Below are 24635 nucleotides of genomic sequence, written 5' to 3' on the forward strand. Positions count from 1 at the left end.
CACACGGGCCTCAGTAGTTGTGGCACACAGGCTCAGTAGTTGTGGCGCACGGGCTTAGCTGCTCCGCGGCATGTGGGATCTTCCTGGACCAGGGCTTGAACCAGTGTTCCCTGCATTGGCAGGCAGATTCCCAACCACTGTGCCACTAGGGAAGTCCCTGGATCCCCTTCTCTTAAAATAAAAACCCAGGCGAGGGAGCTGCTTACAGCTAGGGAGCTTTCACTTTGTGCTGTGTACCCTCCTGGGCCACTTTATTAGTAACGATCATTTACCAATGGAAGTTATTCCTCTAAAAAGATTCGCATAGGATGCAGGCCGCGGGTCTCAGGAGTGCATCGCCCCTGAGGCTCACTTGGAATAGAACTCAGTTTGGGAGGCTACTCAGGAGGCAGGGGACACAGACATGGGAAAGCAGGAGAATCAAAGGCAGGTCACCAGGCCCAAACCCTTCTTAACCACTCCGGGCCTGGCCTCGGGGCCCGGCTCCTCCCCCATCTCGTTTCTCGTAAGAGCCTGGGATGGAATCCACGACCCAGGCGTTGCCGACCCTGGGGGCTTCCATCTCCCTCGTCCTGGGTCGGGGAGGGAGGGAGCAGAAACTCCCCGGGGCGGGGGCTATTGTTGTCTGGTCACTGCTCGGAAGGGAGAAGAGCTTCAGGAGGGTCTCGTGCTAGGCCCCCGGGGGGAGTCACGCCCCTGACCCAGTGGCCCCAGGCTGGAAGTTGGGGGATCAGGGCCGGAGCGCAGCCAGGCGGGGGCGCTCCGGGGCCCCACCGGCCCGGGTCCTGGCTGGCCTCCCGGCCCGAACCGCCCCCTACGAAGCTCCCGGGGTCTCGGGCTTTCTGATTTGAACCGCGGAGGCCGAGCGGCCCGGCTGAGGTTCCCAACCGCCATTGGCTGCGGCGGCGCGGTGACATCAGCGCGGAGGGGCGCGGGAGGAGCCTGGAAGGGGAGTGTCCGAGAGGCTCCCAGCCCCGAAAGCCCGAGAGCCAGAGAGAAACTGACGCCGCGCGGACATGGGTCGTCAGCCCCGGCGCCTCGCGGAGCCCACGGAGGGGAGAGCGCAGCCGCGCCGTCCCGGCGCTCGCCTCTCTGCGGACCCAGGTAGGCGACGGGCACCCGCTTCTGGCCGTTGACAGCCACCTGTGCCCTGCGGGGCCTGGGTGGGCTCGGTTGGGGGACCTCGAGCCTCTCTAGGGAGCAGAGGGGATTGAAAAAACCGTGATAGGGGAGGTGGGGAGGGGAGCGGGGCAGAGCTCCCCACTTCTGCGCCCGCCCCGTGTAGCAGGGCTGGGGCCTGGCCGCGTGCGGGGCGGCCCGGGTGTCTGGGACCGGGGCCACGCACCCTGTGTCCGCGCAGAGCGGGGCTGGGGAGGACGAGGTGGAAGAGTCCGGAGAAATCCCGCTCCCAGTCGACTTCCTCTCCCCAGACTAGGATTCGTCGGTGCCGCCCCGGGCGCTGCTGGGGGTGGGGATGAGGGTGCGGTGGGACGGGGGACCCGGCTTTTAACGTTCCACCCCTTTGCCCGGGTGTGTCCCTGGGGGCAGGAGCACAGCCCTCGGCGGCGCGCGACCCGCGGTCTCCCCGAGGGGGGCGTGAGTGCACAAAGTACTCCATGAATAAGAACGGGATTATTCGCCCGTAGTGGCGGAGGCGTGTACACTAGCTCTCGTACGCGCGCTGCAGCACACGCCGCCCAACGTCACCGGGCCGGGGAAAAGAGGGGCGAAGAGCTGCCTGGAAAGGGAACGGCCGAGGGAACAAATGCTCTCTCCCCACCCCTCCCTCCCCGCCCGGCCCCCGCCCGGCCCCCGCCCCGCGCGCCCGCCTCCTCGGGAGACCCGGAGGCCGAGGCGCCAACCGGCAGGGTGGGGCCTCTTCCGACCCCGGGAGGGGGCTACGCGCGGGACCCGGCGGAGCGCTCCCGGCCTGGCCACGAGCCGGGAGCGGTCGGTTAATGATTTAATCGCCCGTTTCGGGGGGGGTGGAACTGGGATCGGCCGTTTCTAGCTCCGCCCACTCCCTGGAGCGCCCCCCATCGGGGGCACAAAACTGCCCCCCTGCCCGGGCTGCGTCCCGGTGAGCCACTCTGCGGGCCGGGCCGCCTCCGGTGAGTGCTGAGCGGGAATCCGGAGCGAGGGCTGGAGGGCCGAGGCTAGGCGGGCTTCCTGGGGGAGGCCGGAGCCCGAGCCGGGGCGTGTGAGCGTGCGTGCGTGTGTGTGTGTGTGTGTGTGTATGTGTGTATGAGAGAGAGAGAGAGAGAGAGAGAGACTGGGGGAGGGGTGCTCTCTGCTAACTAAAACCAGATTCCTTGTTTCCCGGTGAGATGCCGCAGCCTGCGCTTTGGAAGTTTTCTTTTTCTCCCCGGGAGAATGGAGGGGAAATACAATGCTTTTTCTTTTCTTCTTGCAGCCCCTTGCAATCTGACAGGCTCCCACGTCCCTGGGCTGCGTCCACAGTGCCTATTCTTTGCTCTCTATCTGAGCAGTTGAACGGGGCAAGGGTCCCTGAGCTGTGTGAAGCCCCCTGCTCCTCTTTAGGGTGTTTGGGTGCTGGGGGGCGGGGCAGGAGTCTCCCTCATCCTTACCCCCAGAGGCCATCTGGACCAGAGCAAGCCTCTCCCCATCCAGCCCGCGTAAACAGTGAGGGGCCCGGTTACAGGAGGGCCTCCAGCAATGCAACTTCTTTGCACAGTCTGGGTTTCTAATAACTCCCCACCCCCTCGGCCCCCTTTCTGAGGCTGGGGTGGAGGAGGGGACCACCGGCAGGATGGACTGAATTTTAAGAGAACAAAGAACAGGGCACAAAGGAAGGGGAAAGCCGAGCTGTGGATCTCCCCCAGGAATGGGGAGTTTGCTGGACCGGGGCTGGACTCAGCCAAGCCTCTAGGTGGCCCCAGGGGTCCCGAAGCAGTAATGGGGCACCCACTTGTGACTTGGGAGGCTCCATCCCTGGGGGGCAGCTAGGATCCTGTGTGAGTCTGGGGGTGCCTGTGGGTTCCAGCTTACATCAGCTGCCCTGTGTGAGCTGCCATGTGACTGACCGATTAGTGTGGTTTATCTCCTCCGAACTTGGACTCTGCCCCTCCAGTCCTTGGGGACAGCTGCTCCTTCCTACAGACAGGGGGTTCAGTGAGCCTTGGGCGATACCCAAGCGGGTTCTCCTGGTCTTCCCAAGGATCCCGGTGACCCCTGCAGGGACTGAAAATAAGCCAGTGGTTTGGGGTCTCAGCCCCTCTGCCATCTCCCTGAGTTCCTGGAGTCCCTGCTCACTGATGACCCATAGCTCACGTGACACTCCATAGTTCAGGCCTGGACTTTGAGCATTCCTTCCATTTTTCTGGGATTCCCACCTTTCTCTTTCTTGACCCCCCTCTTCCATTTCCCTGTCATTTCTCTCACCCCCGCCCACTCACCGATTCTCCTTCCAGTCCGATGTACGGACACACCCAGCCTGCTTCTGTCCTGCTGCCCTCACAGGACTGGAGACCAGGGAGCCCCCAGCACGTGAGAGTCTAGTCTACAAAGTGGGGAGGTGCGGATGGGCAGATGTTGACCTGGGAGAGGGCTCGTAGACCCTTCTTTGCACTTCAGGAACTTTCCCAGCAGGGCCTCGGGTTGGTTCTGGTTCAGGGATCCTAACCGCCTCCACCTTTGGAGTGGTTGATTGATTTCTGCGGCCAGGACAGGCTGTGCCCAGGTGTGGCAGGCAGGATGTTTGCAGCTGGCCACCCCTCTATCGCCCTCTTCCGTGCCCCCTCTCCTCTGATTTGGAAGGTGGGAATGGACACGGCTCAGAGGCCGGAACAGCCAGACTCGCTGTCGGGCTGTGACTCCAGCCTCCTGTGGCTGGAGCTTCCCCAGGCTCAGAGGATCTTGTCCCTGTGGGAGGAGGGAGGAGTCTGTCCCTTGGAGGAACAGGATCTGGGTTGATGCCAGAGATAAGGCTTGGGGGCGGAGGGAGAGACGTTGAGCAATCTGGCCCTGGAAGCTGAGAGAGCCGACCCGGGCCTCGGTCTTCTGACCTGTGTACTGGAGGCTTTTCCTCAACCTTGGGAAAAGGAACCGAGCCCTGGACCCTTCCTGGCAGAATGTCCTGAGGGCCAGCACCTCAGGGGTGCTCCGGAAGGCTGGGCCCCTGCCAGCCTGCTCTGGACAGGGAACTGGGGTGTGGGATTGTGCTGGGAGGGCCTCGTGCGCATGACTGGACCTGGCTCTTTCTTGGCTTGCAGGGTGTTGTGAAGGAAGTTGAGCCATGAGCATCCCGCATTCCCACTCACGGTGTCCCTGAAGCTCTAGCTTAAAATACGAGGAGCCTTGGGCTTCCTTCCAGTAACGTACATCAGAGTCTCCCCCAGGCACTGCCAGCTTGCAGCTCAGGGTGGCAGCACCGACATCCAGAGCCCTCCTTTGCCAGCAACAGGGGCACTGGTGGTCTCCCCTCAGCCTCCCAAGCTGCAAAATGGTCTCCCTTTTGGGTCAGGTGAGCACAGTTTGGGGTTACCCAGACTGTAAGAAACTGCTGGCATTTCCCCCTCATTCTTTCATCCCAGGGGCTGAGGGCATCTGAAAAGCCACAGTGCCAGGGCAAGAAAGATCCCTGGGGCTGTATTCAAGGACCGCATCTCTTGCTCAGCCAGGGCTGCTCAGACCACCGTCTTCTGCCCTGGCCATCAGGGGTGACAGATGGTGTCAGCCAGGGCAGCCTCTAGCCTCCCTGGGAGAGTCTCTGGGTTCTTATACCTGCATCCAGGCAGTTCTGGGGGTAACTGAACTTGGTCTGCAGACCCCAGCTTCAGATCTCCCCAATGTGACAGTGAAGCCAGGCTCTGTGTTCCGGTGTCTGTTCCCTGCCTTTCCTTCCTCTCCACACTCAGGCTTCCACTCCCTGCAGCCCTTCTCTGTTCCTCAGAATGTTGCCCTTGGTCCTGAGGCATCAAAAGGAGCCCCTGGGGCTTCCCTGGTGGCGCAGTGGTTGAGAGTCCGCCTGCCGATGCAGGGGACACGGGTTCGTGCCCTGGTCCGGGAAGATCCCACATGCCGCGGAGCGGCTGGGCCCGTGCGCCATGGCCGCTGAGCCTGCGCGTCCGGAGCCTGTGCTCCGCAATGGGAGAGGCCACAACAGTGAGAGGCCCGCGTACCGCAAAAAAAAAAAAAAAAAAAAAAAGGAGCCCCTGTGTTCCCCGCAACCCTTGGGGTTTAAGGCTCAATCAAATGGTGGGAGTAGAGAACCAGAGGGAGCACAGAAGACACTTAGGGCTGGCGGTACCATTTGTTTACACCTCTAATGAGAATCAGGTTAGGTCCAAAGGACCAGGCTATATTTTACTGGGGGTTGATCATGTTGAGATTTTGTGCATTATTTGTTGCTGGTAGCTGGTCCCCCAAATTCCTACGTTTGCTAACCTACATCCTAGGGAGGAACAGGAGGGCTTTCTCTTTTCCCACCTCCGCCTCATCCACCGTGTTCAACTGAAGTCCTGTCTAAGAAAAGCCAGGCTCCTCCCACATCTTGAAAAGGTTAAAGAAGAGAGAAGGGATGGCAGATAGGGAAAGAGACCAAGTCTCGGGGCTGCTCGATCCCACTGCTGGTCTGGACTACAATCTATAGCTGGGCTTCCGATGCCCAGAGGACACCCACTGCCCCGCCCCGCAACAGTTCATCTTGGGGCCCCCAGGGACTTTGAAAGGAGTCAGCCTGGGAGCCTTTTGGATTAGGTGTCCTCAGGTGACACTGAAGGTATGTGTCCTCTTTGAACTAGAGGGGTGACCGTGGCCAGAGTGTCACTGGGGATGCTGGAATTCTACCTTTCAAGGTATAGACATAGGGCACCTGCTGAGAAAGAACACGTTGTAGCGTCATTTTCGCAGCAAACACGTTAAGAGTGCTCATCCCTTATGCATCCTTGTGTAAGGGCTTTACCTGTGTTAGCTTATTTAATCCTCACAATAGTTCTAGGAAGTACACGGTATTATCAATGGCTTTGAAAACTAATGAGGAAACTGAGGCACAGGTAACTTGTGCAGTGTGGCCCAGCCAGCTCGTGATCAGGGAGTCTGGCTCCAGGGTCCCTCAGGCTTGCACGTTCCATCCAGCAGGGTCAAGATGGAAATTCACCAGCCTGCTCCAGAGCAAGACCAGATGCACCTGGCTCCCTCTGGCGACCCACTCCTCAGCTGAGCGCTGCGCTCTCAGTAGAAGCGAAGTGAAACCAGACAAGGTTGGGCTGATCTGATTTCAAGCCCTGCCTTCTGAGGCCCCAGGCAGGAGGGAGGAGCAGTGGGGCTCCCACCAGGCACCCCTTCCCTGGTTTCTGGCCAGGGACACACACACACACACACACACACATCTCTTTATAGGAAGAGCCTGTAAACAAGCAAAGTTGCTGAATGCCCTCGGGCCACTAGCTCTTGGAGTCTTGGCTCCAGAGCTGTCACTTCCTGTCACTCCCAGGTCACGGCTCACTCCTTTCCCTCCGGAGCTGTTGTAACTCCTGAGTAGTGAGGGGGGCTTTCTCCCTCCCCATCCAAAGCCTTCACTGCCATCCCTCCTGCTGCTTTCCTTCCTCTGGCCCAGAAGCACAGGGTTCTGGGATGAAGAGGGAGCTGGATGCAAGGACAAAGGTGGCAAAGCAGAGTGGAGAGAATGGCCCATTCCCAGCCCAGGACGGGCAGGGGTTCCCAACAGGATGGACTTCCTGGTGGGGGGCGGGGAGCCCGTGGTCTATATTTCCCAGCATTTATCTGTACTTTCCCTGGAGTGTGGGAGAGCCCAGACTCAGGATATTTTAAGTCAAATGCTATGCAAAAGTGCCCCGTGGATGTTCATGCGTCCATAACTTTCATCAGATCTTAGAGTCCAGCGCCCCAGTGATGCTTATGACACTCCCCTGATACACCTTTCGGTAAACTGGGAAAAGCCCAGGGTTCAGAATCAGGCAGACTTCAACAGCTTTGTCCTTAGCAGTGTGACTCGGGTGAAGCATTTAACTCTAAGCCTTAGTTTTCTTGTCTGCAAGATGGGGATGATGATGATAACTCCAGGGGATTGCTGGGAAGAGTACATGTGATAAAGTCTTTCAAATGCCTAGGACAGAGTTATTACTTGCTCCCCAAAAAGCAGTTTAATCAAAATGAAGCAGCTAGCTTGGTACAGAGTAAAGGCTCAGTGAGGTTCATTCCCTTTCTCATACTTCCTCTGTGACCCATGGTCCAGGGAGGGCATAGCCACCTGAGCTCCATGGGTAGGATCTAAGATATCATTTCCCACTCTTTAAGCTAGACTGGACATTATCTTTTCCAGCAATCAAAGGGTAAATTAATTATCCAGGCTACATTGTGTTTTCCCACAACTCAACCTCTCTAAGTGACTGGTATCATTTTCCTAAAACTGTAAGAACTGTAACTTCTCTGAGATGGTTGAGAATATCTGCATGAATCCAGTGGTGAGTATCATGATTAACAGAAATACCCCTAGAACAGCACCACTGTCAGTAGGAATATAAAGCCAGGCACATAAAGAACTTTTAAGTTTTCTAGTAACCACATTTTAAAAAACTACAGACAGGTGAAATCAATCTTAATATGCTTTATTTAAGCCAGTGTATCAAAAATACTGTCATTTCACCATGTAATCATAAAAAAATTAATGAGATATTTTACATTATTTTTTCATACAAGGCCTTCAAAAATCCAGTGTATATTTTACAACTATAGCACATCTCAATTTGGAGGCTATATTTTATAAATAACCAGAATTTGGATTTCCTAAAATGTACAGCTAAAAAGGTAGATTCACACACTCGAGGTGTTTTAAACATACTTCAGTTTTCCAATCACTGAATCAAGCATTAACTTTTCATTTAAAATAATTAAAATGAAAGAAAATTTAAAAATTCAGTTCCTTGGTGGCACTAGAAATATTCCAAGCATTCAACAGCCTGATGTGATTAGTGACTACTGTGTTGGATGACTTAGGTTTTGAACAGCGCTGTAAATGCCAGGAACAGAGATCTTCATTGTCAGTAGTAGTATTCAACTTTGTGTTGGCAAGTGTAGCAAATTTAACGAGATAAGAATGAGGAATGAGGGAGGCAGAATTATTATTAGTTGCAGATGATGGGCTGGTCTACTTGCAAAGCCCGAAATATTTAATTATACGGTTGATTAGGGTGTGTAAGATAGTACAAGCTCAGTAGGGTGGCCATTAAAGAGAGAGAAATTTTATTTATTTATTTATTTCCTTATACATTTATTTATTTATGGCTGCATTGGGTCTTTGTTGCTGCACGCAGGCTTTTCTCTAGTTGCGGCGAGCAGGGGCTACACTTTCTTGCGGTGTGCGGGCTTCTCACTGTGGTGGCTTCTTTTGTTGTGGAGCACGGGCTCTAGGCAGGTGGGCTTCAGTAGTTGTGGCATGAGGGCTCAGTAGTTGTGGCTCACGGGCTCTACAGTGCAGGCTTAGTAGTTGTGGCGCACAGGCTTAGTTGCTCTGCGGCATGTGGCATCTTCCCAGACCAGGGCTCGAACCCGTGTCCTCTGCATTGGCAGGCGGATTCCTAACCACTGCGCCACCAGGGAAGCCCGAGATATAAATTTTAAAATTGTAGCTTCCCCATATACCAGCTACAACCAGTCAGAAGATATAGCTACATAAAAGGGGCAGGGTACAAAAACACTTTCACAACGAGAGGCCATAAAATAACTCAGAATAAACTTGACGTGTGTAAGGCTTGTAGGAAGAAAAACCACAAAATTTAATGGAGAATGTCTAAAAGACTTGAATAAATGGATATGAAGGCATGATGTTTTGATAAAGTCACTTCTTCCCAAATTAATTTATTGTTTGCTTTCAATGCCAATGTAATTCCGTCAGGATTTCTTTTGGAACTTAATAAAATGTTTCTAAAGTCCATCTGGAAGACTAACTGCATTATAAAAGACAAGAAATTTTCAGAGGAAAGTTAGTGTAAGGATATTATTCTACTAGATACTCAAAACATATTTTACAGAGTTGACAGTATAGACCTGGTTTAGGAATAAACAGAGATCAATAAGCAGAAAAGGAAGTCTGGAGAAACCGTGGGAAGTATCTATATATATCTGATGAAGGTAGCATTTGATTCTTTACTCATATTTTATAGCAGTTTTATACAGAACCAGTAACTAACTTTACTGTTATATTTTAATTTCTTATAAAATTGTGGGTCATTTAAAATAGATAAGCCACAGACATCTTTGTATTTCCTGTTAGTATTTTTTCTCCATGAGTAGTTTTTCATTATTACCTTACCTATTACTTTTAGAAGAAGTGAATATTTCCATAAAACTTGGGGGTGGGGAAGGTCTTTGCTTCATAGTACTAAAGCCAGAAATTGTAAAACAGATTTGACCGTGTAAAAATTAATAAGCACTCCATGGAAAAGAAAACAACAAAATCACCACATGGAAAATGGGCATATGATACATTTGCAGAAATATTTGCAAAATATAGTCAATATTTTTAAGAGCCTTCATATTTTAAGTCATACAAATCCATTGGAAAAGGTGAAGCCCCCTTGCCCCCACCCAAAAAATGTGCAGAAGCCATCAACAAGCAATTCACAGGGGAAATGATATTTTCTTTAAATGCTCACCCTCTTTAGTAACAGAAGAAATGAAAATTATAAGTTTGAGCGTGGTGCCGATTGCAGTTTTGTTGTTTTCAATTCAGCTGAGGACACAGTAACGCCTGTTGTTAGACACCGTCATCCTGTGTTGGTGAGACTGCAACGTGGTAAAACCTTCTGGAGAACAAGTTAAGGAGAAACAAAAGTAATTTTACTCACTTATAAGTAGGTATCCTCCGGAAATAAGGACTCGGACAGACTTGGCTGGAAGGCTATTTGTTACAGCGTTTGAACAAAACTGAAACAACCCAGCATTCATCAGTGATCTGCTGGATGTAAAACTGAGGCTCTTAGGACTTAATCTAAAATAGTGCAGCATTATTTATGAACATGTAACTATTTTCACTCAAACATGAGTGATGGTTGGCTTTATTCATCCCTCTACAATGGAGAGTGCTGCTTGTATTAAAAAAGAGGGAACATGTCTAAATCAGCACAATCCCAGAGAAGTAGCACACAAGTCCCTCGCATAATTTACAGTTTGAATAGATACATTTTAGAAAGTAAAAAGAGAGAGGTGAAATGAACACTTTCTTTAACCCAGTATATTCCAAATATTATCATTTTAACATGTGATGAGTATTTTAAAATGAGCTATTTTGCATTCTCTTTTTAAAGTCTAAGCCTTTGAAGTCCAGTGTATATTTTACCCTTTAGCACATGTCAACTTGGATATTTCAAGTCCTCCACTTTGGGTGCACATTTCAAGTGCCCCATGGCCACCTCGGGCTGGGGGCTGCCACATTGGACAGTGTAGGCGTACATTATTTAATAACCCCTAGAGAGCAGCAGAGAGTGGGCATCATTAAGTTCTGTAGTTCACCGCGTGAGCCCCACTCTGACAAGAGCCCGGTGTCCTGATTACCTGGAGTGAGTTCATCACCCTCCCCAGCAATACTCCTCTCCTGCCCCCCAACAGGGATGCCTGGACAATGGACATTGGCTGTTTGCTGCTGTGGAAAGCATGTAGTGAGATTGGGACTTTGTTCACTTTCCCTTCCCCGGGATCTGCCTGACTGTGGCTGAACAGTGGCACCCTTGGGCCAATGAGCCCAAGGTCTAGATTGGCTGGCAGGCAGGGAGGGTGGAGCAAGCACCAGGCACCCAGCCTGGGAGGTTTTAGGAGAAGGGTGAGGTCAAGGTTCTGGTCTTCCTTTCTGGCAGCTGGAACCATCAAGAAACACAAGATGGAGATTGGAGCAGGACAGGCATGAGAAACACTTAAGGTGGGGCTTTGTGCTGGGCCCACTCTTCTAACTTTGCTGGGCGAGCCCTGGCTTCTGCTTCAGGGTGGTCCTCCCCACCTCTTACCTCCCGGGGGGTCAGAACATTGGGAGGGGCCTCAGAGCAGGAAGCTGGAATGAGATCTTGTGTAAGGAGGAGCCCATCCAAACCGTCCCTGGGAGCAGGTCTCTGATGGGGGAGTCAGTCAAGTGAGTCTTGGTCCCAAGGTCTTATCTTAGATGAACAGCCTCCCTAATCCCACCCTACCCGTATCCCTCCGTCCATGTGCAATATTCTCAGCTGCGGACAGCTGAATAAGCCAGAGAGCATCACCTCATACAGGAAAGCTTGTGCTCCAAGGTCTGCCAGAAACGGGCTCACACCACCATTTAGTAGCTGGGAGAGTGAGCGAGGGCATTCGTTCCATCTGAGCCTCAGTTTCTCTTTACGATGGAGGCAACCGTGACACCCTCCTTGCAGGGTCAGAGGCACAAACTTAACGATGTCGCCGCACAATGCCTGGCATGCAGCAGGCACCCAATAAATGAGAACTGCTGACAGCACTGCTATTTCTGCATTACTGCTGGTCATGGTCAGCCAGTGGCTGGAGCATGGGCGTGTCCTTGTGTGACCCCGCCCCTTCTCGTTTCCTCTGCTCTTTTGTAGCCATCAGGAGAGCTGAGCTGGGGCGGTGGAAGCAGCAGAGACCAAACCTTCACCTGCCCAGAGTTCCACTGGGGGATGGCCATGTGGGAGGGAGGCTGGCCTCCAGCTTAGGGCTTCAGTGTCGCTGGAAACTGGCCAGTCTCCGGGGTGGGGGTGTGGGGATGGTTATTTTTCACCTGCTCAGTTACGGAGGCTCAAGCAGCTGTTGGGAAGCTGGTTCTTTTGGGGGGTCCTAAGCTCCCTATTTCCCCTGCCACCAGGTTTTATAATAGATTGCCTACTTTCTCCTCCCAGACAACTTAAAAATAAAACGAGGATGTGATAAACTTGTCCATCTGGGGTAGATGCAGATTTAGGGGGACGGGAGAGAAAGAGAACAGACCTCACCAGGAGATTTTTTTGATATGAGAGTGTGTGGTCTGAGCCCCGCGCTCCCCCGCCCGGCCCCCACCTGGCGCCTTGTATGGGCTGCAGCTGCTGGACCCTGAGAACTTGAGAGTTTAAAGCTGGTTTGGAAATTAAGATTTTTGCCTTAAGCCTTTGATGCTTTGGGGGTTTTTACTATTATTATTATCCAAACAGCACTACCACATTAAAGGAAACTTAAAAAGAAAAAAGCCTGTTTTCCTCTCAAGCCTGACATCACTCCTGAGTTTCTCTGCCTGCCCTTTTGCCTTTATTTGTGAATGTGTATGTGTGTGTAGTTTGTGATCACTGTGTGTAAACAAGCCTAAATTCTGCCTTTTTTCCTTCCACTTGATGTCGTTTGGTAAACAGTTTTCCATGTCCTGCATGGTCTTCACTGACCCTGCTTTTCATGCCTGCAGGATAATCTGTTGAGTTAACGGCTCCTAGTTTGCTCAACCATTTTCTTCTTGTTGGGTGTTAGGTTGTTTCCAATCTCTTGCTATTATGAATAAGGCTTCAGTGACTGTCTGTGTTAGGGACTTCTTTCTGCTTTGAAATAGTTCCATAGGGTAGGCTTCCCACTGCAGCACTCCTGAATCATTCTTGACTGAAAGTCTATTCAAAGAACCTGCCGTAATTGCCGATGCCCCAAGACCACCCTGTCCTGGGACCATTGTCTCTGAGCAGCATTTGATCCCTATTTTTTCTTTTCTTTTCTTTTTAAATGAATTTATTTTTTATTTATTTATTTTTGGCTGCGTTGGGTCTTCGTTGCTGCGCACGGGCTTTCTCTAGTTGCGGCGAGCGGGGGCTACTCTTCGTGGTGGTGCGCGGGCTTCTCATTGCGGTGGCTTCTCTGTTGTGGAGCACGGGCTGTAGGTGCACGGGCTCAGTAGTTGTGGCTCGCGGGCTCTAGAGCGCAGGCTCAGTAGTTGTGGCGCACGGGCTTAGTTGTTCCGTGGCATGTGGGATCTTCCTGGACCAGGGCTTGAACCCGTGTCCCCTGCATTGGCAGGCGGATTCTTAACCACTGCACCACCAGGGAAGCTCTGGTCCCTGGTTTTGTACCACTCTCCCTGCCTGGTGGCACCTAGTACCTGCTGTTGGGTGGGAGGGAAGTCCTTCCCCTCCCCTTTCCAAGCTCAATGCCACCAAGATGATAACAGACACAAGAAGGTCTAGCCCGGTGCCTGGCAGTGAGTCAGCCCCCATGGTATCTGCAAAGGACCTTTAGACATTGGGAGACAGGGGACCTGGGCGCCGGTGCCATCTGGGCCCCTTACCAGCACCTTGGCCTTGGGCAAGTACTTTTCTCCACCCCAGTAGCCCAGTCAAGGCCACCAGGCTGGATAATCTCTGGGTGTCCTCCGTCTCAGTCTTAGGAATCTCTGAAGTTGAAGGCATCGTGGATGCCTCCGTGGGAGTCACGTGACATTATGGGTACCATATTGTGGCACCCGCAGGGGTGTGCAGAATAATCCACTGAGATGTGATAAGAAAACACCAGAACTTCTATGTCATATATTGACTTTCTTTAAAAGAAAGAAAACTAAAACATATTCGTTGCTGCATGGATTGACAATAGCCATGTATATAAGCTATAAAAGATATACGAGTGTGTGTGCATAAATTACACGCTCCCTATTTTGATGTGTGGAGGCCCCTGCACTTTGGGTCCTGCGGGGCTATTTTAGTGGCTGGAGCCCGGGTGTGGGAATAAAACCTTCCATCCATGACCCAGGGCAAATCTCTGAATTTATCCCCTCTATCTCTGAGTGGGGTTGCTCCACACCCAGGTATTTTAAGGTGATATTTGACACAGATACACAAGTAGTACAGGAGTTATAATAGTGATATTTCACATTTCTATCCTGGGCTCTTTCTTCTCTTTTTAATTTTTTTTTTTTTTTTCGGTACGTGAGCCTCTCACTGTTGTGGCCTCTCCCGTTGCGGAGCACAGGCTCTGGATGCACAGGCTCAGCAGCCATGGCTCACGGGCCCAGGCGCTCCGCGGCATGTGGGATCTTCCCGGACCGGGGCACGAACCCATGTCCCCTGCATCGGCAGGCAGACTCTCAACCACTGCGCCACCAGGGAAGCCCTTCTTTTTAAATTTAATTGTGGATATTCAGGCTCAGATTATTTTAAGACGGTGCTTCCTACCATCCTGGTGCAAACGGCACACTTTCAGATATGAGAGGGCTTGTGGCACTGTTAGTGAAGGAACTAAAAGATTCCAAATATACTGAAGTCAGCTAAAAATAACCACACAGCCCCCACTGAAGTTCCTCCTATTCTGTGTAACAGTGTGCATCAAAGCACCCACAGTTCTCATCCTTTCCCTCTGCTGTCCATCAGCTGTTGGAACGAAACAGTCTTCCCCTTTCTCTGGGACTCCTTATCTTCACAGGATAAGGCTGGGGAGCATTCCAGAAAGCGCTGGATCTTTCTCTGGCGACAGAAGCCAGAGCCCCTAACCTCTTACGGGGCATCGTGGCCCGCATCGCGCTGCGTTTCTTGCACAATCCCCTGCAGCCTGTTGTTCCAGCTGACAGATGTTGTGTAGCACAATGCTTCCCCCGTTTTGGCAAAATCAAGTTCTTTCTGGTGGCAGAAAGTTGGTTGCACCCCGAGGGAAAGGTCTCTGGCGTGCCGGCTGAGACGCACCCCTGGCAGAGGACTCCTGGGCTCGAGCTCCCCTTTGAGTCTGCCCTCTCCTCCCCTCCCCTATCCGGGCCCTCAGCTCCTGGTGTCTCCAGCTCCAAAACCTGCCTCTGATGTGCCCCGCTCTGTCCATCTCCTTAACCACACCCTCGTCCTGGCCCCCATCCTCTTTGCCCTGAATTCCTGCTTCCCCTCCTCCCCCTCCAATCCAGCCACTGCCATGGGAACCTCCAAACACACAGATGGGATGGCTTCCTGCTTAGGGAGGTTTCCTTTGGTACCTAGAACGCCATCCAAACTCCGGCCTGGGCTTCCTGGGAGGGCCCTGTGTGACCTGGCCCCTGGGTTTTCATTCCGTTCCTCAAACACAAGCTTGTTTTCCCCCTCAGGGCCTTTGCACATGCTGTCCCCGCCGCCGGCATGTTCTTGGCATGCCTGGTTCCTTCTCATCCCTCGGTTCTCTGAGGGGCCTCCCACAGCCCATAACTCCCGTGCTCACTCTCCCTCGTTTCCCCCTTGACCCTGAGGACTACGAGATACCGTTTTATTCGCGTGTTTACAGCCCCGTCGCCCACCCAGCCACACTCACACCACAGGTGTGCCCAGGGGGTCTGGGCTTGTCCGCCTCGTTATGTTCACTGCTCTGTCTCCAGGGCCCAGAGGAGTTATGGGGAAATTGGTGGGTGTGCAGTAAGTCAGTGAATGAGTGAGTGAGTGAATGAATGAATAAGGGAACAAAGCCGCTTGCATCCAGTCCAAGCTGCGACCGAAGTCATCGTGTCAAATGCCGCGTTGCTGGGGGCTGGAATCGGACAGGATGGGTGGTGAGAAGGGGGCATGGTGATGGAGGGGCTGGCTGCCCGGTGACCGTGGCAGTGGGCATTGAGGCATGTGTGCTCTGTGTGCCAGGGTGAGCTTCCAGGTCAGCTGCACGGCGGAAGCCCTGCCTGGCTGCCCCGGGAGAGCTCGGGTCTGTCTGGGAGCTGCTGGGCTGAGGTGGGAGGGCAGTGCTCTCTGGACGGCCCGCCGGAGAGGTTAAGGGAGGGTCCAGGCCAGGGCTGTCCTCTCCCGTCCCGGGAGCTGAGCTGAGCTGAGGGTGTGCTTGATGTCAATGCAACCGGGGGCCTGGCCTTGCAGGGAGGGCTCATCGCCCCTGGCTTACAGGAATGTCCTGTGGTCAGTGGGCCAATGGTAGCAGAATCTGATTCCAGCAGAGGCTGGAGAGATGCAAGTTGCTGCTCCGTTTTCCCTTGCTTTGCCAGGAAAGGGGGATGTGGCTTCCGGGGTGGCAGGGTCGGGGAGTTACCCCCAGGGCAGGCTGTGGGGAGCAGCCGCCTGTCATCTGGCGGCCTGTTTTAGCCACTCCCCCAGAGCTGGGTCACAGGGCTTAGCCACGCCCCCTCCCGAAGCCACAGCTCCCTAGGCACAGTCCCTTTCCGGGTGGGTGCTCAGGCCCCCCCGAACTGCCCCCAGGACTGGCCCAGGGCACCTGCTCGTACTTGTACTCAGAGTTCCACCTCCTCACCCCCAAATTGCTCTCTGGTCAAAGCTTAGGGTGACAATGTCATGAGGGTACCATAAAACCAAGGATTTAATACAACCCGGTGAGTGAGCTCTTGCCAGCCCTGAAGCCTGGCCTGTCCAGCCTGAGCTCTAGCTGTAGGGCCCCAGGGCTGCTGCAGCCCCTCCTTGCTGGGCTGGGGGACCAGTGGGGGACTCCATCTGGGCCCCATCTCTCAGGACTTGAGACATTTTCATGCTGGATACTGAAGATGGTTTGGTTTTTCACAAGCCGCAAAGCCTGGTTCCCACCCCAGGGAGCGAGACCACAGACGGCAGATAAGCACTGGCCAGACCTGCTCTACCTTCCTGGGCTGTGGGGCTGTGCAGGGGCCTAGGCACCTCCCCGCCAGCCCTCTTATCCTGATCTCGAGCTCTACCCTCGAGAACGTGCCAGGGGTGGGGGCCCTTCTGTCCTGTAGCCGCGATGGCCAGGATGCCTGGTCCCTGCCGGTGGCCACGGGTCTGCACCATCTCTGCCGAGCCCTGGGCATCTGGGCCTGCGGTTTCCCTTTCTGTTCTTTTTAATGAGCACTTAAGATCAGGGAGACCACAGCGCCTGACGCTTACTGGCTCTGGGGATTCCTGCCGTTATTTTGAAACCCTTACGCAACTCTGGAGCTTCATGTCACTGATCTCACAATTCTGATCCTTTACGTTCCCTCCCTTCCCTCCCTCTCTCTTTTTTTTTTTTTTTTCTTTCTTTTTTTTCATTTTTCTTTCTTTTCTTTTTTTGATTTGTTTGTTTTTCTGTTCACCTGGTGATTAGTATGTGTTTTATTTTCACATGTGCACGCTCACTCCAGGGCAGGGTTTCTCAACCCAGGGCAGTTTTGCCCCCCAGGGGACACTTGGCTACTGGCATCTGGTAGGTAGACGCCAGGGGTGCAGCAGAACATCTTACAATGTGCAGGACGGCTCCCACAACAGAGAATTCTCTGGCTAAAGGTGTTGGCAGTGTCAGAATCTGCTCCAGGGTAATACAGGAATCTTCTTGAGGCAGCGGCCAGGCTTCTCCTTTCTCTGGACTCCTCCAGCCAGAATTGGGGAGGGTAACTGACCGGAGATGCTACCCACCGAAGGCCAGAAAGAGGCCTGGCACGGAGCAGAGAGAGCACTGGACCAGGAGACCGGCTTCCAACCCAGCTCTGCTCTTAGGCACATAAATTTGGATAAGTCACTTTGCTTCAATGAACTTGTTTTCTCATCTGGAAAATAGAAGAGCTGAAGAACACAGGATTCTGTGACCAGAGCCAGGAGCTGAACTGCAGGCAGGTTGAAGACGTGGACCCTTTCTATTCTTGCTTCACTGCCCTGGTGGCAGCAGAAGCCCGAGGGATTCTCCAGTACCAAGAGTGCCTTAGAAACCTGGTTTGAGTTTCTTCTATGCCGAACATGTCTGAGGCCAACTCACTCCATCCTCCTTCTCTCTTGTTTAGCCAAAGACAGTTTTCCCCAACGTTGGCCTGAGAGCCCATGGCTGGCCCAGAGGGTCACATATGGTGACTCTCTCCCGGAGCGATGTGGAGGGGATGACCCTAAGGCCAGTACTTTTCACGTGTCTAGTTAAGGTGTCAGCAAACTATGGCCCAAATCTGGCCCACCACTTGTTTTTATATATAAAGTTTTATTGGGACACAGCCATGCCCATTTGTTTATATACGGTCTGCTGCTACTTTCCTACCACTGCGAAGGTAGAGCTGAGCAGCTGGGACCAAGACCGTGTCAGTCATGAAGCTGAGAACCTTTGCTGTCTGGACCTTTATGGAAAACGTTTGCCAAAACCTGGTCTAGCTGTTCCGTGTCTTAATTGTTTAGACGTTAGATCCCAGGGCATGGGCAGGAGTGAGGGGCCAGGTCAGAGGTAGGGGAAGCGAACTTTCCTGAGGGTCTGGGGGGGAAGGAGGAGACAGAGGAGGGGGAGCTGACCAACTGTAGTGGGTCATCTCAAGGCCTTTCAGAGGAGTCCTCACCTGACTCCGCCCAGCCGGGCTCACCTGTGTGGCAGGTGAGCCCTGGTGCCTGGCTCTCGCCACCCTCCCCTGCCCTGGAGCGACAAGCACTATGACTGCCTGGGGGTTGGGGGGGGACCATCTGGCTGGGCATCAGCAGCGGGACAAGGAGCAAAGAACGGGAGAGCATGGGGAGGGGGTTAGAGGGCACAGAGAGGTCAGGCTGGGAGCCCTGGAGCCGGGCCGTAGGCTGAAGTGACCTTGTCCTTGGGCTCAGGAAGGCAGAAAGGGAGCAACCAAGGGGCTGGGGTAGAGGTGGGGGGTAGGAGGGAGGTGTTGGCCTTTCAACAGGTGTTTGAGGACCGACTGTGCCATGCACTGCTGGATGGGATTCAGTGGTGCCAGGCCCTTTGGAACCCTCCGGAAGCTCATAGTCCAGTGGGAAGATGACAGTCGAGCCGAGCCAGCAGTGGTCGAATGACAGAGCCAGTGCCTGCTGGGAGCAAAGACGTCCACAGTGCTGGGGGTCGGGCAGGAGGGGGTCGGGCAGGAGGTGGTCGGGAGGTCTCACCCGGGCTAAAGCAGCTTTACTGTAAGAAGTGACAGCTCAGCTGAGCCCTGGAAGACGTTGGGTGAGCCAGGTGACAGGTATTCTAGCCGGGAGCTGTGCATGTCCAGCCCTGGAGTCCAGAAGACGGAAGCTCAGGGCCAGGGCGGACCGCAGGGGTGGGGGAGCAGCGAGGAGTGAGGCAGGGACTGGGGGTGGGATCGGGGGGTCTGCACGGGGGAGTCCTGGTCGGGTTTTGATTTAGCCAAAAGGTGAAGGATGGGGGAAGGGGAAGCAGGGCCAACTGGGATGTGGTGGCCTAGCTTAGGGCAGCATCGGGGGTGAGGAAGAAACCCGGTGGGACATCCTGGGTTGCCCTTGGCAACAGGGAGGATGGGCCTGGAATGCGGGGGCCGATGAGAGCTGTGCTGTTAGCAGGACTGGTGGCCCAGGACCACCCCCTCACCCGCCAGCCTTGGTTAAGTCCCTGCGCCCACATCACCCCACTCTGCTCAGCCCTGCGCTGCTGGGTTTAGCATTGGGGGCTGGTCTGGCTTCAACACTGGACTTCAACTTGGCCCTTGCCAGGAGCTGCATGGGTGGTACCTGCCAGGAGATCTCAGAGGCTCTCCTGACCTCCCTGCTGATGCTCTTTGGCTCATTAATCACCTGGGGGTCTGCGTTCCCAGGGCGCCTCGGCCATCTAGGGCTTAGTCTCCGCCTCCCTGCACCCCTAGTGATTGAAGACACTGGGAGTTTCCCAGTCTTGGTCTCTGAGAGGTGGAGGGTGGATCCTTGGCAAAGAGCTTGGGGCTCCACTGTGGAGACGTCGCAGGCAGGATCCTCACCTCGGGATACCCACCACGGGCCCGAGGGCTGGGGAGCTGGTTCTGTGGGTCCCGGCTGCTCCACCCGATTCTGATTCAGAGAGTGAGCTGCCGCCCACGTCTGTGGAGGTGCCAGGCAGCGCCTCCCTGGGGCCTGTGCCGTCCTCTCCCTCCTCTAAGGACCGTGATTCAGAATGAGGTGTCCACTGACTCCACAGGGGCTGAGGTCAGGCAGCAGGGAGAACTGACTTACAACGTGTCTCGAGACTGGCTGTTCACTGGAGTCACGCCTCTCCGGGGTCGGCTGCCTGGAGTTGCCTGTGTACCTCCGCCTCTAGGGGCGTCCTGGTTGCGGGGTGCGGGGGGCTCTCTCGCTCAAGTCTCAGGGAGAGCGTGCCTGTGGCTACTTGAGCTCCAAAAAGCGCTCGCCTAACCGGAGAGCCTGTGCGAGGGGAAATAGGCAGGGTCATGAAATTGATTGCCGGCTTATTTCACACATTAAATTTTGGTAGGAGAGCAGAGGTTTAAATAACAACAACCCCTGGGCAGATGGGCTTTTGTGCTGAGCGGACAGCTGGGTTAACCCTTTCCCTGCTGTTCTCTTCTTGCAGCCCTATGATCTCCTCCTTATCGCCCCCTCCGCCCGCCGGACTTCAGATCTGACCTCAGATCCGCCTGCTGTCTCTGGAGGGGACCCCCTCCTCCCCTCCCCCGCCGCCCCCCGGGCAAGATGCCGATCCTCAAGCAGCTGGTGTCCAGCTCCGTGCACTCCAAGCGCCGCTCCCGAGTGGACCTCACGGCCGAGATGATCAGTGCCCCGCTGGGCGACTTCCGCCACACCATGCACGTGGGTAGGGCGGGGGACGCCTTTGGGGACACCTCCTTCCTCAACAGCAAGGCTGGGGAGCTGGACAGTGAGTCCGTGGACGAGCAGGCCGCCGCCTCCTCCAAACGCGGCCTCCTGTCCCGGAAGTTCCGGGGCAGCAAACGGTCGCAGTCAGTGAGCAGGGGGGACCGGGAGCACAGGGACGTGCTGGGCCCCCTGCGGGACTCGGCCCTCTTCGTCAAGAATGCCATGTCCCTGCCTCAGCTGAATGAGAAGGAGGCCGCCGAGAAGGGCTCCAGCAAGCTGCCCAAGAGCCTGTCCTCCAGCCCCGTGAGGAAGGCCGCCGGGGAGGGCAGCCCAGAGGAGGCGGGGCCTCGGCGGAATGGGGCCTCCGCCCCTCACTCCCCAGACCCCCTCCTCGACGAGCAGGCCTTCGGGGACCTGGCGGATCTGCCCGTGGTACCCAAGGCCAGCTTTGGGCTGAAGCACGCCGAGTCCATCATGTCCTTCCACATCGACCTGGGGCCCTCCATGCTGGGCGACGTCCTCAGCATCATGGACAAGGGCGAGTGGGAACCGGAGGAGGAGGGGGAGGCCGGTTGCCATGGTGACGAGGACCCAGCTGGCAGCCCCACCCAGGCTCCCCCGCCGGTGGCGGCAGCCCCTCCCCCGGCAAGGCAGGAAGGCGCGGGGGGCCCGGACCTGCCCGCGCTGCCCTCGCGCGCGCTGCCGGAGGAGGGCTGGGCCCCCAGCCCCGGCTCGGCCCGCAGCGGGGGCAGCAGCCACACCACGCGGGACAGCAGCTCCCTGTCCAGCTGCGCCTCGGGGGTCCTGGAGGAGCGCAGCCCCGCCTTCCGGGGGCCGGACCGGGCCCGGGCCACTCTCCCGAGGCAGCCGGACCCCGAGTTCTCCTTTATGGACGAGGAGGAGGAGGACGAGATCCGAGTGTGAGGCCGGCCGGAGGTGGGGGCTCTTGGCTTTGTCTCCTCCCTCTGCCCCCCAGCCCTGCAAGATCAGCCAGGAGCCTGGCTGCGGGCCCCAGACAGACCCTGGACCTCATGGATAAGGGGCGCTGGCCGAGCCTGAGGGCCCTTGGAGGACTTGGAGCTGTGGCTCGGGTGCCTGACTGCTTTGCACACCCTGCCCTGCCTGAGCTCGTAGGACGGGGCTGTGTTCTCGCCGCGGGAATTGGCTTTCCTCTCCCGGCCTCCAGTGGATGTCCGCTGTCAACCTGAGTCCCTGCCACGTGCAGCCATAAGTGACCGGCGGTGGCCGCCGCAATAAACGCCCGTGGCAGGTCACAAGTCCCGGCCCCTCCCTCCCTCTATCCCCAGCTCCTGTACGGGGAGCCCCTCGGAGGAAAGGCGGACTGAATGTGTACACTCAACGCGACCCCTTCCGCGGGGTGAGAACAGGATGCAGAACGGAAGGAAGGCACTTCAAGAGGGGGCCCTTGCAGGATGACACTAGGACAGGCTGCAGCCCTTGCTCAGTCCCTCTGGGTTTGTTTGTTCTTGTTGTGTTTAAATCTTTTTAGAGCGATACCGGGAACCGTGTTTGTAGGCCCGCCACCAGAAGGAAAACGAATCCTTTTAGAAAACCTTTATACTAAGTGCTTCCAAACTTTATTTAGAACTGTATGGGGTGGAGGTCTGTGCGTGTCTGTCCTCGGCCCCCTCCCCCATAGCTATTAACGACAACAGGCAGCCAGTGTAGAAAATTTCTGGAAAATGATTATTAAAAAGAAAATGTCATTCCTATGGGGGGATAAAACCTCTTTTGACTGGGTTGTTCAACCCCCAGACTGACTACTTCCCTTTCCTTTCTCAGGCCTCTGCCAGCAGACCCCCCTTCCCCACTTCTGAGTCAGTGGTCCTGAGGGTATAGGGTTGCCAGATTTAGCAACAAAACAAAACAGAAAGCAGAATGCTGAGTTAAATTAGAGTTTCAGGCATGCAAAGGATAATTTTTTAGTGTAAGTATGCCCCATGCCATATTTGTAATACACTCATGCTAAAAAATTAGTTGTTGTCTTTCTGAAATTCAGATTTCACTCTGCACCCTTAGAACCCCACCCAAGGGGATTGAGTGGAGGTCGGGTGCTAGCCCCCAGGATTCACGGATGATGATTTTTCTGTCCTGGCAACAGGCTGACTTACCTTCTCCTGTCGCCTTGTAGCCAGTGGAGGGAGGGGGACGGACAGTACTGCCACGGGGTCCAGCCAGGGCTGGCGGCGGGTGTAGCTGCCCTAGCCTCCTGCGTTTTGCCAGATCTGGACTCAGACACAACCTTAGTTCTTGAATTGGGTGCCCACTGGTTTCCAGCCATGTAGCCCCTGCCAGCTGCTGCCCTTGAAACCCATCTAGACAGCGGTCAGTTCCAGATTCTAAACTGTATATATTTTTTTTCCGTGAAAATGTTAAAACAGCAAGGAAACATTAAAATAAAAGGCCTTACAGCATGCCTGGTGTCTGTCTCTGCTTTGTGTGTGTGGGGGTGGGGGGGGTGGATAGGGGTGAGGGTGCAGATTCAGGGTGCTGGGGCTGCCCGAGCCCTGACGGCACTCGGGGGCCTGAGGTGGCTTCTCTCTCTGTCTCTGTGGGGCCTGCCCCTCCTGCACTACTCCCCAGCTTCTGGAAGGACAACGCCTCATGTGCCCATCAGCCTGGGCAGGCCCTTGGGGGCTCTGGGATTTGGTGTCCTGACTGCCACTTACCGCTGGGGGCCCTCGGGCACTTAGTCATGCAGCCACCTTGTGCCTCATCCTCCTCATCTGTTAAATGGGCATCGTGCTGTTCTTACAGGGCTGGGCTGCAGACACAGTCACTGCCGTGGTGTTTACCAAGTTTCTTTTTTTTTTAATAGTTATTTATTTATTTGGTTGCACCAGGTCTTAGTTGCAGCACATGGGCTCCTTAGTTGTGGCAGGCAGGCTCCTTAGTTGCGGTTCCAGGGCTCCTTTAGTTGCGGTTTGCCAGCTTCTTAGTTGGGGCACGCAGCCTCCTTAGTTGGTGGCATGCAAACTCTTAGTTGCGGCACGCGTGTGGGATCTAGTTCCCTGACCAGGGATCGAACTTGAGCCCCCTGCATTGGGAGCGCAGAGTCCTATCCACTTCGCCACCAGAGAAGTCCCCCAAGTTGTTATTAAACCGAGGGAGGTGCCCGACCCGCGTGGGGCTGCAGCCGGGAAAGGTGCCGACCTCCTTCCCCTCCTCCCTTTCACCATCTGACCTGGAGAATCAACTTACAGGGGGTGTGGTCTCCGTTCAGCCTCCTGGCCCTGGTAGGTAGACTGGTGTCCCCATTTTATAGCAGAGATGTGCTCCAGAGGCCACATGGCCACCTTCTCCAAAGTCACCGAGTGGCAGAGTCAGAACCCTTTCCACACTCACAGGCACCTCAAAGCTTCTTGGGGAAGTGAGGAGGGGGTGTGTCAGCCCTGGGTGGGACCCGGGAACCCCTCCAGCCCCTGGTCCAGCTCCTCCCTCACCCCTTCCCCTCTGACGTGGGCGCGTCTCTAAGGAGAGAACGTCAGCCTGGGTGGGTGCGTCTCTGCCCCTGAAGCCCCTTGCGTGCCCTCCTTTTCACCTGGGGGCCCCAGTGCAGCTGAGTTCCAGGAAACCCTGCGCCTCTCCCGGGAAGAAATTTGGGCATGTACTCATCCTCCTCCTGGGAAGCAATTAGAAGCATAATTAAAATGTCGCCCAGGTCCCTCTGTCCCTAGATTGGCTCATTAGAGGTAATGAGGGATGTGGCTAAGACAAGAGTTATGAGTAGGTAGGATGGTGGCCCCCGGGGGAGGGAGGGGGGATGGGCACACACCCAAGCCCAGTGGGAGTGATGGGGTCCCCCAGCCCTGGGGGGAATGGAGAGAGAAATGCACTGTTCAGCAAGGCTCAGGGGGATGGTACCTGGGTGGGAGCTGTGCCTCCCAGACATAGGGTACCACCCACCCCCTATTCCACCCACATCCACTCACCCAGATTCTTGAGGGTCTGGGAGCAGCCAGCCTCCTCAAGGCTGCAGACCTGCTTTTTGACTTGATGGGAAAGCGCTAGCTGTTTAGGGAGACCCAGGGGCCGGCTGGACCCACACTTTGGGAGCATGCTTTCTGACTGGGGGCTCAACGGGCGCACCAGACAAGCATGGGATAACCAGGCAGGACGAGCCTAGCCACCAACTCTAACCTTGGTTTGCTGTGTGGACTTGGGCCAGTTTTTTTCCCTCTCTGGGCGGCTTCAGTTTCTCCATCTTTACAGTTAGGCAGTAGCTCAGTCATTTTCAGCTTTTTA

The 24635-nt window shown here is 55.0% G+C and overlaps 2 protein-coding genes across 3 annotated transcripts; one reads left to right on the forward strand and one right to left on the reverse strand.

Annotated features, from left to right (window-relative positions):
* Positions 1–654: 654 nt before the first annotated feature.
* LOC132479126 (basic proline-rich protein-like) lies at positions 655–16664 on the reverse strand. The gene is made up of 2 exons (XM_060082715.1): positions 16496–16664; positions 655–1367 (listed from the first exon to the last, which is right to left on the reverse strand). Exons 1-2 carry the CDS (start codon positions 16662–16664, stop codon positions 655–657), a joined length of 882 nt encoding a protein of 293 aa, XP_059938698.1.
* On the forward strand, positions 958–22804 carry CDC42EP4 (CDC42 effector protein 4). 2 transcript variants are annotated; one of them, XM_060082512.1, is made up of 2 exons: positions 958–1104; positions 20128–22804. In XM_060082512.1, the coding sequence occupies exon 2, from the start codon at positions 20247–20249 to the stop codon at positions 21291–21293; it is 1047 nt and encodes a 348-aa protein (XP_059938495.1). In that variant the 5' UTR covers positions 958–1104; positions 20128–20246; the 3' UTR covers positions 21294–22804. The 2 variants fall into 2 exon arrangements, with proteins under 2 accessions (XP_059938495.1, XP_059938496.1); XM_060082513.1 differs by lacking the exon at positions 958–1104 and adding an exon at positions 1805–2111.
* Positions 22805–24635: the final 1831 nt, after the last annotated feature.

Source organism: Mesoplodon densirostris, chromosome 18 (assembly GCF_025265405.1).
Source record: "Mesoplodon densirostris isolate mMesDen1 chromosome 18, mMesDen1 primary haplotype, whole genome shotgun sequence".
NCBI lineage: Eukaryota > Metazoa > Chordata > Mammalia > Artiodactyla > Ziphiidae > Mesoplodon > Mesoplodon densirostris.

Bases quoted from the DNA above. Each gene is read 5' to 3' on its own strand.
- LOC132479126 (XM_060082715.1), bottom strand. From the start codon at position 16,664: ATGGTGCAGACCCGTGGCCACCGGCAGGGACCAGGCATCCTGGCCATC. The intron at 1,368-16,495 runs GTAGAGCAGGTC...CGTCCTCCCCAG, and splicing joins CAGCCCCACAGCCCAGGAAG to CCCCGCTCTGCGCGGACACA.
- CDC42EP4 (XM_060082512.1), top strand. From the start codon at position 20,247: ATGCCGATCCTCAAGCAGCTGGTGTCCAGCTCCGTGCACTCCAAGCGC.